The sequence below is a fragment of the Periplaneta americana genome, chromosome 1 (assembly GCF_040183065.1).
Source record: "Periplaneta americana isolate PAMFEO1 chromosome 1, P.americana_PAMFEO1_priV1, whole genome shotgun sequence".
Classification (NCBI taxonomy): Eukaryota; Metazoa; Arthropoda; class Insecta; order Blattodea; family Blattidae; genus Periplaneta; species Periplaneta americana.
In genome coordinates, this window is record NC_091117.1 from 173172858 (window position 1) to 173190745 (window position 17888).

At 36.0% G+C, this 17888-nt stretch overlaps 2 protein-coding genes across 4 annotated transcripts in view; one reads left to right on the forward strand and one right to left on the reverse strand.

Annotated features, from left to right (window-relative positions):
* Positions 1 to 10846, reverse strand: part of or (AP-3 complex subunit sigma-2 or) — a 64354-nt gene extending 53508 nt beyond the window's left edge. For all 3 annotated transcript variants that reach the window (XR_011333287.1, XM_069832091.1, XM_069832093.1), the window contains exons 1-4: positions 10630 to 10846; positions 10457 to 10548; positions 9227 to 9410; positions 974 to 1081 (exon numbers count right to left, since the gene is read on the reverse strand). Coding sequence is in view for 2 of the 3 variants with exons in the window: in XM_069832091.1 (XP_069688192.1) it covers positions 974 to 1081; positions 9227 to 9410; positions 10457 to 10548; positions 10630 to 10698 (453 nt within the window). In the remaining variant the exon portion in view is untranslated. The remainder of the gene's footprint in view (positions 1 to 973; positions 1082 to 9226; positions 9411 to 10456; positions 10549 to 10629) is intronic.
* Positions 10847 to 12984: 2138 nt separating this feature from the next.
* On the forward strand, positions 12985 to 17232 carry Su(var)3-3 (lysine-specific histone demethylase Su(var)3-3). The gene has a single exon (XM_069832103.1). It carries the CDS (start codon positions 13198 to 13200, stop codon positions 15628 to 15630), a length of 2433 nt encoding a protein of 810 aa, XP_069688204.1. The 5' UTR covers positions 12985 to 13197; the 3' UTR covers positions 15631 to 17232.
* The last annotated feature ends 656 nt before the right edge of the window (positions 17233 to 17888 follow it).

A 17888-nucleotide genomic window follows, 5' to 3' on the forward strand; every position in this document is an offset into this window, starting at 1 on the left:
ATAATAATGATAAAAATAATAATAATAATAATAATAATAATAATAATAATAATAATAATAATAATAATAATAATAGTGAACGGGAGAAGAGTTCAGGGTAGAAGAAGATACCAGATCATAGACGACATTAAGATATACTGTATGGATCATATGAGGAAACAAAAAGGAAAGCAGAAAATAGGAAATATTGGAGAAAACTTGGTTTGCAGTGAAAGACTGCCTTGGGCAGAACACTAAATGAATGAATGAATTAATTAATTAATTAATTAATAATAATAATAATTCCCTAATTAAATTATAAATTTAAATTTCTTATTTATTAAAAAGGTAATGTATTTCGTCCTATTCTCTTATACATGATAGTGTGCATCAGTTTAAAATATTAATAGCTCATATCTTTCTCTGTATGAATTTTGGTTAAATATATATGACCATGTATTTAAATTTTTTAAAATAAGTTAGTAATAAAGATAGATTCAAATTAAACCTGAAAAGAAACAATGACTAATAAAGAAACTACCATAACTCCATGGTTGCTTTCACAATATTAATATGAGAAATTTTACATTATAAAACTACTGTATGTCACGTGTTGTAACAATAAAGCACTATATACTACTATCTCATAATTTTATTTACTCCAACAAATGTAATAATGAACATTTATGCATCTTTAAATAAATATAATATAAATAAAGTACCATCAAATGGGCAAACTTGGAACAGTGTTTTAACTTGGAACATTATCATGGGATATTTTCGTTTTGTTACAGTGGCAACATAATCTTCACTTGTTACTTTGTTGTGCAGCACATTGGTTCTATTACAGTTTGGTGTTACTGTGATAAATCGAAAATACCCCATGATAATGTTCCAAGTTAAAACACTGTTCCAAGTTTGCCCATTTGACGGTAATAATTCCATAAATATTCGACACATGCTGAAAAGAAATATTAAATATTTTAAGAGTTACCTCTTGTTTCTCCAGTTTATTCTGGTCCTCAATCCGCGTCAGGATTTCAGTCATATTTGTTTCAAGTACCATTCCTCCCATAACGAGTTCATTTAATATGTAATGTACCTATAATTTAAACAATCAGTGTCCAAAACATTTCCTTAAATAGAACGAAAAGAATGCACAAACAATAAAATATAGAAAAACTATCAGTAACACTAAAATAATGTTTATTTGAACGTCATTGCCTTTACATGTTACTGGAATAATACAGATATTTTTCTTAAAATTAAAACTTTTTTTGTCTGTATCACAATCTTATCCTCGTGTTGCTGGAATTTCGTTTACTATCGTATCTTGTTTTTGTGAAAATTATGAGGGGAATTCGATAAATAATGCAACACTTTTTTATTCAAAGTTTGATTTATTCCACTTTTAAATACACCAGATTTTTCCCTAATCCCTTGGCTATTAGAATCTACAGAGTGTTCCTATGCAGACTGGTTCCAGGTAGTAATGTTTCATCAGCTTAATGACAGTAGTGTGGAGTGCTCATCCTGAGGAAGTTAAGCGGTAAAGGGTAAAGTGGGACCAGTCTGCATAGTGCAGCATAGAGATGGGATAAACTGTTCTTTTTAAGAAACAGTTTCGACTGTAACTGTTTCATGAACGAAACTGTTCCAAAATAAAAGTTTCAAAGAAACAGTTTCATAAAAATATGTCTAAAACATCAGTGCCAATTGTTCGAAGTGTTCCAACTGTTTCAACCTATCATCTGCTTCGGGAACATGCTTCAAGGCCCTTGAATCATCTTTAAATCAGCTGTTCAGTGTATTATGACAACGAAAGATAGTTTTCGTAGGTTACTGTTAAGGGTACAGTAAATAACTACAATTCAAAATAAATCGATTTTAGTAAAAATAACGCATACAACCCTAGGAGAGTTTAATAATGTTGACATTAGCCGATATTTTTCGCGGTATTTTAATAATTAACACTATGTGAGGGTACCATGAACATATTCTCCATCAATGGACAGCTAATAATTAGGAGATTTATTAGGGAATTTGATTCGTACAATTAAATTTCGCAATCCTACATAGGCTACTGTTGCACAAATATCGTGTGGAACATGGATACACAAACAACTTTTTTTATCAAAGAATCTACCCTCAATGAAGGTGACCATAAAGATCCAGAATAAATGCACTACAGAATAATTTTGAAAGACAAAAAGATTAAATACAGGAATTGTTTAGTAAAACATCCAGAGAAATGCAAACCCAATAGAATCATCTACTTTCGATTGGAGGTCAATGATAGCACTACACATGGCCTTTGCTGACAACAAAGAAGAGGAAAACTGTTTAGAAACTGAACTGTTTATCTGTTGGAACCATGTGGAACGTTGAAGTTATCACTGGAGCAGTGTAACACTCTTTGGAACAGTTGAAACAGGTTATATCACGAAACTGTTTCGATACGAAACAGTTTCAATTGTGAAACAGTTTCAATTGTGAAACAGTTTCAATTGTGAAACAGTTTCAAATAAACTGTTCCAGCTTTTTTTACCCATCTCTAGTGCAGCATGTATTGACTTGTATGTATGCAAGCACATGACTACTTGTCACCTGCCAACAGATTTTCTTAGGTAGCGGTTGAAATAGGACTGGCCTGCATAAGAACTCTCTGTATTTTTCCACTATCTAATCTATAGCCGTTCACCACCTAGATGTGAGAGCCTGTATGCCTTCAAGGTACAACTATACTTGTTTGCCTCTCAGCCACTTTTTTACCTCAGCTATGATGTCCTAGTTACTGTCATATCACTTCCCACAGATTGCATCTTTCAGAGGACCAAAAGATACGAAAGAATGCAAGATTCAGACAGTAGAGTAGATGAGAAATGACATTCTACCGAAGTTTCGTGATTTCCTCTCGAATGCACATGGTGCTTGCTTTATCATGGTGAAGGAGAAGGTTGTTCACATTTTTGTGGAGATGAACGTGCTGAAATCGTCTCTTTAACTTCCGAAGAGTATTGACATCTGACAAGCAAACATTCTGATGGGGACAGACAAAAAATTTAATTTTTTTCTTTCACCATCTTAATAATGTCAAAAGAAGTGCTCGTACAAATTTTGACCACTCGACCGCAATTACAAAGACAGTAAAAAAATAAGTTCGCCAGGGGCCTTTAACAGAAAGAAAACACAATTTCATAGGAAAAATTTATTGGAACTGACATATCAATTGTTGAGCTATTTTTCAACATATTCCCCACCGGAATTGAGACATTTGTCATATCATCGGATCGACAGAGAGATGCAGACAGCTGTCAAATGCTGGTTCCGATCCCAGGCAGCAGACTTCTACGGCACAAGGATACAAACAACAACTGATCCCTTGGTATGACAAATGTCTCAATTTCAGTGGGTGATATGTTGGCAAATAGCACAACAATTGTATCTGTTTCAATAAATCTTTCTAGGCAATTGTGCTTTTTTTTCTGTAATCAGCCCAGGGAAAATCACTTTTTGGACGGCCTCGTAATTGCAGTCGAGTGGCCAAAATTTGTACAAGAACTTCTTTTGACATTATTAACATGGTAGAAGAAACAAATTTAACTTTTTATCTGCCCTCATCAGAATGTTTGCTTGTGAGTTGATCGTTTCACCATAAGGCAATGTATCTATCAGAATCACTTCTTCAGGGTTCCAGAAGACTGTGATCATACCTTGCCAGCAGAGGGTACTGTCTTGAACTTTTTCTTCAGAGAAGAATTTGTGTAGTGCCACTCCATGAACTGTTTTTTGTCTCAGGCCCGAAGTGGTGGTGAACCCTTGTTTCTCCCCCCATAACAATGTTGGATAAGAAATTGTCACATCAGCCTCATAATAAGCAAGCAACTCTAAACAGATTATTCTCCTTTGTTCTCAATGATCCTCAGATAAGCACAAGTTTTGGAATACCCTAACTGGTGGATAAATGTACTGACATTACCCTTATGGGTACCAAGTTGAACAGAGAGGTCTGTGGTTGTGATTCAGTGATTGTTCCAAATAAAGATATCAGCATATTCCATCACTGCAAATGTGTTACTGCGCAGAGTGTGGGAGATCTAACAGATTCCCTTGCCTTGTTTCTAATGATGACAGCTAGTTTGTCCAATGACTGACGGTGCTTTCATCCAATGCCATTGAATTTTTAAGCAACTGCGAATGTTCCTGATTGTCCCATTTTCTGCCAAAAGAAATTCAATCACTGTTCTGTTTTGCGCGCACATCAATCACTCCATTTTGAAAGCTAACTATATTGCTGTCACCTACCGGAAAATGATTAAACTACATGAAGTAATGTGGAAGGATGAACAATGATCCACATAAAATATGATTTTCCAGCAAAAGTTGACCCCAAAAAGTATTACTTTACTTATTGAACTTCCCTCTTGCTTACACACAATCAATATTCTTAGTTTAATTACGATAATTCTGTAATACAATAGCACGAATCCTCCACATCAAGACTAGGAAAGAAATCAAATGATTTAAGATAATAGTAGTTCCATTCATCTGAACAAATCTGGGGTATGGACCATAAGAAAGAAGTTGTTTAACAAATCGAAAACTTTGAAATAACATTCCTCAGTACAGCAGGAAATTGCAAATTATTAGAAAAAAATTAAACACTATGGAAAGAGCTTTAGGTTGAAATACCAAAATACACATCCCACATTTCAAGAATTCGTCACTATGAAAAGAACGAGATAACTAAAATGTCAAATTAAGACTCTGACAGAACCAGATCCTAAATGATCCAACAAAACCAATTCTGAAGATGAGTGACAAGAAGGGAGAAACAATGGTGATGGTGATCAATATGAAGATTATTATAATACAGTGAAACCTGTTCAAATCGGAACCTGAATAATCCGGAATCCTATCTATTTCGGAACAATTTATTGGTCCCGGCGAAATTTGTATGTATTATGTGTAATTTTTCCTGAATAAAACGGAAACTGTCCAACGCGGAAACGGAAACTGTCTGCTACTGTTCAAAACGGAAACAATATTTTGGACACACTATATTTTGTAACTATATTTTGAAACAGCGTGTAATTTCAAGAAATATACGAAATATGTAGGTCACTAATATAAAAACAAGTTTTCTTTGCAAAATTCTAGAGGGTACGAGGGTGTGTTGGCCTGTCGGTCATAAATTTTATTACCCTGTTGACTAGGCAGACGAGTCCCTTCAAATATTTTCAATGCTTCACACCCGTATACGGTCGTAGCTAAACAGAGCGCAAGTGTAGTGATTTCCAGGTAAAAAAAAAGTTGCCTAAAATGTGGCATTATCATTAAGTGATGAAGTAAAAGTTATCGAGATAAAGGAAAATTAGAAACAAAGTCTATGTGAAATAATAATGAAGTACAGTTGTGGAAAACTCAGGTGTGACACTTTAAAAAATAAAGATCATAATGAGTGAGTGGCGTGCGGCCAATATTGGTAACACAAAAGAAACTAGAAAGTAACTGTTTATGTGAAAATACGAGTAAATGAACTGTTGTGAGGATGGGTTCTTCATGACCAGGGAAAGGATTTATATGTAAATACATATTTACTTATAAAGCTAATATAATTTATATTTTGCATTATCTTTATGTTTCACAATGTGTAGGGTTGAAAAATCCTACTTTTATTTTCCATATTTTTCCATATTTTAGAGTTTAGTACATATTTTCGTTAATTTCCATATATTTTCCATATTTCATATAAAACAGTCCATATTATATTAGGTTTAACAATAAAACAAAACAAAATTCCATTAACTTTTAAAAATACATTTCAACAATAGAGATTTAAACACATGTTCAGTAATCCCTTTAACATCAGAGTTATTTGAAAATTAGCAGTCCTATCAACAATGGGAAAGTAAGTTACAAAACTGTATTAATTTAATTTAAAATTTTTAACAGACTTCAGTTGTGCAGCTCAACAGTTAAATGCCAGTCAGAGTACACATAGGTTCAGTTTTGTAAATCATACTATAAAGACGGTAAATATGCCAAAAGTACGTCATTCAGTCAATTTAAAATCAAAACTAACAAGTTACATTTCAGAATTTAAAGAAGATGGTTTATCAACTGACAATAAAATATTATTTTGTAATTTGTGTCAGTGTGCAGTATCATCTACACAAAAGTTCCTGGTGCAACAACACATTACAACTAGTAAACATCAGGCCAACAAACAACTAAATTCCAAGCAGAGACAATTGTTTTTAACACAACCAACAACATCGAATGTAAGATCTGAGTTTAACATCGACCTGTGCCATTCTCTCATCTCTGCTGATATTCCTCTCTACAAACTAAAGAATAAGGTCTTCAGGGAATTCCTTGAAAAATATACTCAACATACAATCCCGGATGAGTCAACACTTAGGAAGACGTATGCTCCATCCATCTACGATGAGACAATACAGAAGATAAGAGATGAAATTAAAGATAGTTCAATTTGGGTTTCCATTGATGAGACTCCCGACAAAGAAGGTAGACTTGTTGGTAATGTAGTTATCGGTTTGTTAAGTGAACAATATTCTGAACGAATTCTTTTACATTGTGATGTTCTAGAAAAGTGCAATAACAAAACTATAGTTAAACTGTTCAACGAAGCTATGGGTATCCTGTGGCCAAAGGGTATTATGTACGATAATGTGTTATTCTTTATTAGCGATGCTGCCCCTTATATGGTCAAAGCTGGACAAGCATTATCTGTTGTATATCCTAAATTGACTCATTTTACTTGTGTGGCGCATGCATTTCATCGTGTGGCAGAAGTGGTCAGAGACAATTTCCCTAAAGTAGATTTGTTGATTTCATCAGTGAAAAAAGTATTTCTCAAAGCTCCCAGTAGAGTTAACGTGTTGAAAGAAATGTACCCTGAAATTCCATTGCCACCAAAGCCAATTTTAACTAGATGGGGTACATGGCTAGAAGCAGTTGAATATTATGCCGAACATATAGAATCTATTAACAATGTTCTCCTTGCATTGGACTCTGAAGATGCAGTCTCAATTGATACTGCGAAAACAGTTACCTGTGACATAAGTGTGAAGAATGACTTAGCTCACATTCAGCATACATTTTCATGCATCATAAAAACGCTCAAAAGTCTCCAAAATAGGCACCTTTCACTATCTGAAAGTTTTGAAATTATAAATAGTACTGTGGAACAACTGAATCGTGGTAGAGGTAAAGTTGCAGATGCAGTAAGAGCTAAGGTGGACACTGTACTTTCAAAAAACCCTGGATATGAAGAACTACAAAAGGTTGTTGCTGTGATGAGTGGTGAATCAACAGTGAAGATTAACTTGGACTTATCCCCAGCAGACATTGTGAAATTGAATTATGTACCAGTTACTTCTTGTGACGTCGAACGCTCTTTTAGTCAGTATAAATCTATCCTCAGAGACAATAGAAGAAGATTCACTTTTCAGCACTTGAAAGAAATGTTTGTAACCTATTGTTATGGTAACAGACAATAAAAATTGTGTTTTGTTGAAACTACATTGGAAGATAAGGTACGTCCATTATATTTTTTGTTTAGTTTGATTAAAATGTACCAATATTTAACGTACATAGTCATTTTTTTTATAATTTTAAGTCCATATTTAATTCCATATTTTGGTAAAAATCCATATTTAATTCCATATTTTGGTAAAAATAACTACATATATATTTACATATTTCATATATTTTTAGTCCATATAAATCCGTTCCCTGTTCATGACCTTTCAAAGAACAAGCCAATTTCTGGATCTATTCTGCAAAGCAAGCTATTGAATTGAGAAATAAATTAAATAAACCAGAATTCAAGGCTTCTAATAGATGGCTCCTAGTCTAATTAATTAATAATGTGCAGTGATATGCAGTACAGTATTAGAGTATAGAGTTAGATGTTAAATATAATGAGATTAGTAAACTTTAGTAATGTTTAATGACTAATGAGTGAGTTACGATAATATTTATACAGAAAATGAGATTTTAATCAAGATGATTCACCAACATAATAAGCGACAGAAAGCTGATTTAATGTGATGAGTGTTAAATGGAATATTTTGTACTTCTTGCAGTTTGGGACATGCCATTTTGTTTTTCATGTATATGAATGACAAGATATTCCATTTTAATGTCACACCTGAATAATACGGAAACCTGTACACAACGGAAAAAAAATTAGGACCATGTCACTTCCGTCTTGAACAGGTTTCACTGTATTATTATAAATACAATCCGGAAATGACTGAAGATATGGAAGGTAAAGGGGAAGCTAAGTAAACTAAGTTATCTCTTATTCTACAAGACTCAAATACGAATTATAGTGAACTTCCTATTATCCAGGACAATGAATAAAAGGAGTGGAATGAATATTTTATAAAGAGAAGTAATTTATTTTAGTAGAATGTATAATGTAAGAAGTTCCACTTTAGAGCAAAAGAGTAGGAGTACTAGTGTAATGATTAATATTACTTTACAATTTACCATGCTTTTGGCTCTAATAAGATGGTTTATAAGGCTATCAAGAGACTGTGTCCAGAATAGGATATCATTTAATTTAATGAAAATGCTGACTTCAGTAAACAACCGTAGAAACAGCACACAAGGAATCCAGCCATTCGTGGTAATATAATTACCATGCTCATCATTAGAAACGAAGCTTAAGGTTCAAAACTATGCAAGGAGAAAACATTTTAAGGGCAATGAAAATTCATATCACAGCTTCCTTCTAAAGAGAAGATATGTAAAATGTCTGGTGTTACAAACATAAGGCAAATGAAGTTTATCAGCTGTTTCTTGTCTACACACCTCTATGTCTTTGCAGACCAAATTCTTGTGAGCCTGTACAAGTTTATAATGATTGACGTAGAATGCATGAAAATATGAGTACAAATATAGTAAACCTAAGTTAAAAGGCTGCAAAGAATAAAGGGGGGGAGGGAACAGAGACAGAAAGGAGTACTTAATCACAACTCTGCTTCTTTTTCATACAATTGCTGATATAGTAAAAAAAAAAAAAAAGATCTGTGCTAGCAGCGCACTCTTTGACTAACCAAACTGTCACAATTCTCAAATGCCTGGATATCACGCAGAAAGAAAATGAAACCGCTGAATATATGCAAAAAATACAATGAAGCTTAATATTTCATTCACAGTTATTCTAGAATTTAAAACTGTTTAGGTTTTTCGAAAAGTGTCGAGTTCTTACCTTATCAACGTGGAAGATGAGATCAAGTTCACATACATTCTCAAAACATTTGTCCAGTGTTTCAACAAATACTTGTATCAAGTCAAGAATTCCAAGTTCTGACTCAGAAGAGTCCACACAAAACACAAAGTATAGTGTAGCATAATGACGGTATATTAATTTATAATCGGAACCACCAATCAAACTGCAAAAAAAGAGTGCAACAATCACATTTATAAAGGATAATGAGAACTGAACCAACTACATCCACTAGCAATATAAATCAGGGTTGGTTATTTTACGACGCTTTACCAACTGCTATAATAATCTAGCATCTGAATGAGATGAAGGTGACAATGCCAGCGAAATGATCCACAGTCCGAAAGTTACCTAGCATTTGCTCTTGAGGGGTTGATGGGTTGAGGGGAAAACCCCGGGGAAAAAAAACACACACACTAACACCCCCCCCCCCCAACAAAAACTTTACTTATTTCTATTGGTGGAAGGCATATGTACGAGTAACAGAGGGATTTAATGGACCTAACATTCACTTAAATGCCATTTTTTCACAAAGCATTTATTGCTGATCTACCTTATCACATTTTACATAGAACCTCGCTAAAACATATTAGCTATCTGTTGAAGCTATCAGTTTCCCCACAGTCGCTCACTAGTAATGTGCATTTGACAACTTGTAAAATAACTAGAAACAGTAGATATAAAGTTTTTCCCCTAACCTTATCACTGAAAATGGGCTACTTACTTGTCACTATCTCCTTATCAAACCTTAGAAAGAGTGTGGGGTATCTCTCTCCTTATGATACCCTCGTTAATCTTATCACTGACAGTCGGGCTACTTATTGCTAATTTATCTTCTATCTCATCATACCCTATCTTAACCTTTTCACTGGCAATGGGGATATTTTTCCACTCAGAAAGGGGCTAGTTGTCATAAAGGGTAAAGAGAAGGGAAGGGTTGAGAAGTGAACTAAATTTTTTCCGGTAAGAACAGTAAGAATGTCAGGCCCATTATCCTTCTGTTCGGCACAAATGATATGGAACAGATACTAAGAAAGCTATACGTCCCAACATGGATTCTGCACTTATATCGAATGTTTCACTATTAAAATTAAAAAAAATAATACATCTTACATAAGTTTTCGATAAGAATTGCCACTAAACATTTCACCGTTTCAAAGGATCACTTAAAATTCCTAAGAGTAGCGTTGCAGACTTCAAAATTCAACTAACCTGCCTCCTTCCAGAAAATTACACACATTATCATCGCGTTTTGAAACCAACTGAAACGTTTCCTTGATAATCTGTTGTTGCATATCTTCATTCTGCAAAAGTAAAATGTAATTAATTTAATAAGAAAATTATAACCTAGAATTTGAAACGTCATATTGATGAAATACACTTACAAAATATTGATAAAACTTCGTCATTCTCGGCTTCCCGTGGTTATTAAATACCAAAATTGCTTTAATCATTTTGAGTATCTACAAATGTAATAATGACGCCTACAAATTAACAGAAACCTAGTAGAAATCAATGTACACATTCCATTTCAACTACTGCTAGGACTCTGTAGCCGAATGCAACATGCCATGCTACTTGTAAATTCTCCGTTCATCAGGGTCACCAACAACTACGGTGCAGTGTCGCGAACTATGATACTAAAGTTTCCCCTAGATCTTAAATAAAATTCACCTGAAAATAAAAATAAAATATACATTTTCAACTCATTTAAAAGAATGTAAATATGTCAGCAATTTCTTTAATGTACAAATAGTTTATTTATTAACACTTGTTTCAAGTAATAATAGAACCTATATTAAGAAGGTTCCTATAGCTACAGTTTCTGCTGCCATTTTATTATAAAGACTTAACACCCCCCGGGGGGGGTCAGCTATGGAAATGAAAAAAAATGATCGCAACTTGGGAAGTTGTGATTGAAAGTGTAACCTAAATATAAGAAATATTTGTTTTTTAATAAAAATTAAAACGAAAAAAGCTACGAAAGTCAGAATCAATACTCTCAGAGACTCAGAGACAGAGAGGCAAACTTGAGGGTAACATCTGAGTTTGTCTCTTAAAAAAATGAGTCAAATGTGAGCACTGATCACACATATATCAGACTCTTTTTCAACATCTCATAATATCAGACTCTTTTTCAACATCTCATACAAAATTCTCTGTATCGCACTTCACTAAAGTTGTTTGGCTATTAACATAACCACCGGAGGGCGGCCATTCGACTACTCAATCATTCACAGAATAGAAGTGTTGTAGCACAATAAGCCTCAGGCTACAGTGTAAGCCTAGATTCCTCCTCCTTACAAAAGAAAAAAAAAACATAACTACCTAGATAAAGGTACGATTCAGTTCTATAGTTTAATCACTGCCACTACACTATTTTTCTTTACTTCAAACTTCAAACTACCGGTACCACTTCCAAAGCCCCTTCTTCATTAGCTGCTATATAAATATAGTCTCTGTTTAAGTAGAAGAGTAGAGTTCCCCCATACAACCCGTAAAATATGGGAAAGGCCGCCCTTTCGACGTGAATACATTTATCAGTTCGGTTTAGTAGACCTAGGCCTACTACTTGGGGTGCTATCTCAGAAGTCGATCGACACATTTTCAGGCGAGTTTTGTCGCGCCTATAATTTAAATTATAATCAAATAAAGTAAAAGGCGATCGACAGGTGAAGGATCAATGAATCCAAGTCTGTGAACTATGCTATCAGTCAGCGATATATGTAATGGAGGGGGAAAGAAACTGGCCATTCTATCTCATTATCTCCTGACTTAGTTGCCTCAAGAGTGATGCCTTATTGCTATCAATTATGTGATTGCAACCAGTTTTAGGTCTGCTGACTAACGATTATACAAAACATCATTATTATGTAACAAATTGTAATCAATGTTCAAAATTTTTTCATAAACAGTTGAATTTGTTACGAAATTTAAAAGTAACCGTTATCAACATTCAGTTTCAGCGATCGTTTCTCTGATGATCACAGTCGCGGTGTGTGCTCATTTCAATGATAGCAATATAACTATTGAAAATACATAAAATCCTTGTAAAGAAAACTGCCCAAAATAAAACTGCAGTGAACGGGAACAGAATACTAAATTAGGTATTGTATTAGTAGTATAGGTTGGTTGACAACAAACCAGGAACAGAAACGACAACGAGAACGGAAATAATGTTAAAATAAATGTATTAAACATTATATCCGTTCTCGTTTATGTTCTTGGTTTATTATGGGCCAGCCTTGACAGTGAAACTAATAAGCTCATACGATGAAAGAGTACAGTGTATATATATATATATATATATATATATATATATATATATATATATATATATATATATAATAAGCTCATGTTCATCATTGTTGTAAGGATCAACTGTAAGTATAAACAAAGCAGTGAAAAAAATGGAGAAATAGTGCATAAGAGGTATAATTTTCAACCATACTGAGTTAAGCAATTTCCATGGATATTATTTGAAAAATCGGACATTGTTATTTTTTATAAAATATGTAAGGAAATACCTGAGAAACAGTAATTAAGGTTCTCTCGGACTTTTGTGCAGAGTACTACACCCCCTCCCCCCAACATTTCAGAGAATTCGGTGGCTATGGATAGTGGTACAACAAAATTGCACAGAATTTGGTTTTATGGACTCATATTATTATATTCAAACTTTTGAATACAGGTAAGGGAAATATTGGCAACACTGATTACATTCCAATGTTGGTATGACAAGTCATCAAAACCGCGCATGTGCAGCAATCTGCAGTAGATCCATTGCACGATATTATATCAATAAATTCGGGACGTTCGGAAATGCAGTTTTAGATTCTGACAGAGAGGCAGTACTTTTTTTTTTTAGTTCAAAATACGAAGGAATCCGGAAACCCACATTGGGTTTGTGGAGCACGTGGGATAGCGGTTTGTTTTGTGACGTTACTTTCAGTATGAACACAAATACATTTCACGAAATTGACATCGAACGAAAGCGATTTTGTATGGAGAGTGAAAATAGTGGTGTGAGTGATACAGGGGACGCACAAGAGGAAGGCAGAAGAATGAGCCGAAGAAAGAAAGCTAAAGTTGAATACAGAAAAATGGAAGAGAAGTATAACCAACTGCTGGATGAAGAGGACGCCGCAGAAAAATCGAAAGTTGGCAGTATGGGTATCTCGGAAAAAAAATTTACGCCAATGCCAGAAACACAAATGACAGAAGCAGCTGCAACACCTGTTGATGTTCCGGTTACCACAATTAAAATTGATAAAGAGGAACCCGATTTTGATCATGATGATCCCACTGGCTTAGAAGGCGCAGCATTTCAAAGTAGACTGCCATTTGATAAGCTTACTGCAAAAGAAGCATCCTCCTTTCCAGACGTATCACAAGGACCACCACAAACACAGAAGGTATTTCTACATATTAGAAACAGGTTGTTACAGTTATGGTTAGAAAATCCAAAACAGCAGTTGTTATTTGAAGATGCTCTACCACAGATTGAACCACCTTATAACAGTGATGAGCCTTTAGCTCTTAGAGTTCATGGATTTCTGGAAAGATATGGTTACATAAACTTCGGCATATTCAAGAGACTTAAAACTATTCCGACAAAGAAACTTGGAAAAGTCGTTGTGGTAGGAGCAGGTATTGCTGGTCTCGCAGCAGCTCAGCAATTGAATCAGTTTGGAATGGAAGTTGTAGTTCTGGAAGCTAGGGATCGAGTTGGTGGACGTATTGCTACGTTTCGAAAAGCAAATTATGTTGCGGATCTTGGTGCCATGGTCGTTACGGGTCTGGGTGGTAACCCAGTTACTGTACTATCTAAACAGATTAATATGGAGTTACACAAGATAAAGCAAAAATGTCCCCTGTATGAATCAAATGGTAACACGGTACCGAAAGACAAGGACGAGATGGTAGAGAGGGAGTTTAATCGCTTGCTTGAGGCTACAAGCTACTTGTCCCACCAGCTCGATCTGAATTATGCTAGTGGCAAACCAGTTTCTCTTGGCCAAGCACTGGAATGGGTAATTAAATTACAAGAAAAGAATGTGAAAGAAAAGCAGGTTCAGCACTGGAAAGCAGTAATAGCTTTACAGGAAAAACTGAAAGTCAATCAGCATAACATGTTGACCTTGAAAGAAAGAATCGAAGAGTTGAACAAACAGTATAAAGAACTCTGCGAGAGCAAGGGCATAAAAGATATAACGCAGGAATTTGTGATGAGATCCAAGCTTAGAGATTTGAACAATGCCTGTCGTGAGTGGGACCAGTTTCTAGAACAACAGAAAGAGATTGAAGACAAATTACATGAGCTCGACGCCTCTCCTCCTAGCGACGTTTATTTGTCTTCTAGAGACAGGCAGATATTGGACTGGCATTTTGCAAACCTGGAATTTGCAAATGCTACACCACTGACGAATCTTTCTCTCAAGCATTGGGACCAGGATGACGACTTTGAATTTACAGGCAGCCATCTTACTGTGAGGAACGGGTACTCCTGTGTGCCAGTTGCATTGTCTGAGGGACTGGACATCAAATTGAACACTGCTGTGAGACAGATCCGTTATGGCCCTAGCGGAGTGGAAGTCATGACCACAAATTCACGCAACAATAGCAACCCAGTTACATACAAAGGAGATGTGGTGCTGTGCACTCTGCCGCTTGGGGTGCTGAAGCAGTCGACAGCAACCAACACCCAGGGTGTGAGCAACATCGTGCAGTTTTCACCACCTCTTCCAGACTGGAAGGTAGCTGCCATCCAACGCCTTGGTTTTGGGAGTCTAAACAAAGTGGTACTCTGTTTTGAACGCATTTTCTGGGATCCTAGCACCAATCTGTTCGGTCATGTGGGCAGTACCACTGCAAGTCGCGGAGAACTCTTCCTTTTCTGGAATCTCTACCGTGCACCTGTGCTGCTTGCATTAGTAGCAGGTGAGGCTGCTGCCATCATGGAAAATGTCAGTGATGATGTCATTGTGGGTCGTTGCATTGCTGTACTCAAGGGAATTTTCGGAAATGGTGCTGTGCCCCAACCCAAGGAGACTGTAGTAACTCGATGGAGAACCGATCCCTGGGCCCGTGGTTCTTACTCCTTCGTGGCAGTGGGATCATCAGGCGGTGACTACGACATGCTGTCAGCTCCAGTAGCGCCATCTGCCCAAGCAGGGCAGACTGCTAAGTGCAGACTGTTCTTTGCAGGTGAGCACACCATTAGAAACTACCCTGCCACAGTGCATGGTGCCTTCCTCAGTGGTCTGCGTGAGGGTGCTCACATTGCTGATGAGTTCTTGGGGAGTCCCTACGCTCCTCCGACACAGCAGACAACAGCAAACACGGTGCCTGCTGCTCGAGCCCCACCTGCGGCTGCCACCCAGTAGCAGATGTTTCACAAAGTGACCTGAATTCTTTTTATAGAGTAGAAGGGACAGTTTGGTGGAGGATGATCAATTCAGTGAATTATGTATTATAATTCGATTATAGGACTAGTTCCATCTCTTAAATGATAAGCATAAGCACAAGAACGCAAATTCGTAGTCCTTTGTAAAATCTTCTGGATAACCTAGAAAATGGAAGGAAACAGCTTCACTGAGCTAACTTAGTGAGCTTCAAGGAAAAATCTTAACTTTCACTCCCATTTCTATTATGTTTTCTTTGGCCCAAAAATACAAATGGAGTAAAAATTAGTATTTTAGTGTATCAAATTTGTGGTAAAATAAGTACACGTTAATGTGCCTTAGTGGAGCTGTTCCCGGTAAAACGAGCATTGAGCGGATTCTGCCGATTTTGGAATAGACACCGACGCACTTGAACTGCCAACATAGAAAACAAAAAATCACACTCAATCTCTTTCACCATCTTGACGGGATAATAAAAGCCTAAACTAATCTAACCTAAGTGCGTCAGTGTCTATTCCAAAATCGGCGGAATCCGCTCATCATTTGTTTAACCCTGTTCCCTTTCATTCTTATAGGTTAACCGAGTTATTTTACCAAAGTGCTATAAAATTGCGTTCCTGTGCATATTATTGGCTGCGTTCAGCTGGGACAGTGCTAATTCAGCTATACATTTTTGCTGAGTTACAGCAGCTGTGAGTGGCTGAATGACCAGATTCCAAAATGTCTGCTGTGTTTGCAAAGAAACACACCATTGTTCTGTCTATTCCGTAATGTAAGACACCGTCCACACGTGTGGAGTAACGGTCAGTGCATCTGGCCGTGAAACCAGGTGGCCCGGTTTCGAATCCCGGTCGGGACAAGTTATCTGGTTGAGGTTTTTTGCGGGGTTTTCCCTCAACCCAATACGAGCAAATGCTGGGTAACTTTCGGTGTTGGACCCCAGACTCATTTTACCGGCATTATCACCTTCATATCATTCAGATGCTAAATAACCTAGATGTTGATACAGCGTCGTAAAATAACCCAATAAAATAAAAAATTATAAGACATCATTGGTTGTTGCCTACCCCTTCCACTTTCACTGGCTTGAAGCGAAAAAAATTTTGCTATGAAAAATGGCGACCACTATTTCAGTGCTGTCAGTCAGCAAAGCGTTCAATGTTGTCGCTATTTCAGCGCTGTCCCAGCTGAACGCAGCCATTTACTCCATCTTATTTGCCACTCCAAGTGACGATTTCCCTTATTTAGCTTGAACTGAAGTATTTGTTCTCATAATGAATTTCTATCATATAATATTTTCCATGCATTCATTGTTCATATGTTAGGTTGAACATTATATGAACTGAAGAATGCTAAAAAAAATATTAATTTTATGCAATATGGAAAAGTACAAAATATCCCACTCTGGAGTGTCTGCTAGTGCTGTAGATATCTGGTCCTAGATAATAGTGATTAAAAATGTATTGCATTATGGATGGCAAGTAACTAAAAGTCGTGTAGTTTTTTTATTTATATTACGACTGTGTTTCTCTATGTCCATTTTTGTTAAAGATTTTTTTATTCAAATAAATATATTTAATTATATTTTCTTGTATTCATTTCTCTTAGTCCAGTTTCTATACTTTTCTTTCATTAGTAAAATGAAGAATGGTAGGCCTAGGAGAATGAGAATTAATCTTTGAACAGAAATGTACATACATTATCTGACATGTAAAAGTAGTTAGGCCTGTAGTTTGTCTCATGAATGCAGGTGACAGAATTAAGAACATGCTAAGATTGCACATGGAAATGTAAACATGCATAATGCCATCAGCAATTCGTGCTTTAACTTAGACAAGCTAGAGTGTCTTCGTTTTAGCTATTTCTTAAAAATCTCTATAGGAGCATTCATAGCAGCAGGAATTCAAGAAGAAAATGGAATACACTGGAGTAGGAGCATCCATAGCAACAGGAAGTCAAGAAGAAAATGGAATACACTGGAGTAGGAGCATCCATAGCAACAGGAAGTCAAGAAGAAAATGGAATACACTGGAGTAGAAGCATCCATAGCAGCAGGAATTCAAGAAGAAAATGGAATAACACTGGAGTAGGAGCATCCATAGCAACAGGAAGTCAAGAAGAAAATGGAATACACTGGAGTAGGAGCATCCATAGCAGCAGGAATTCAAGAAGAAAATGGAATACACTGGAGTAGGAGCATCCATAGCATCAGGAAGTGAAGAAGAAAATGGAATACACTG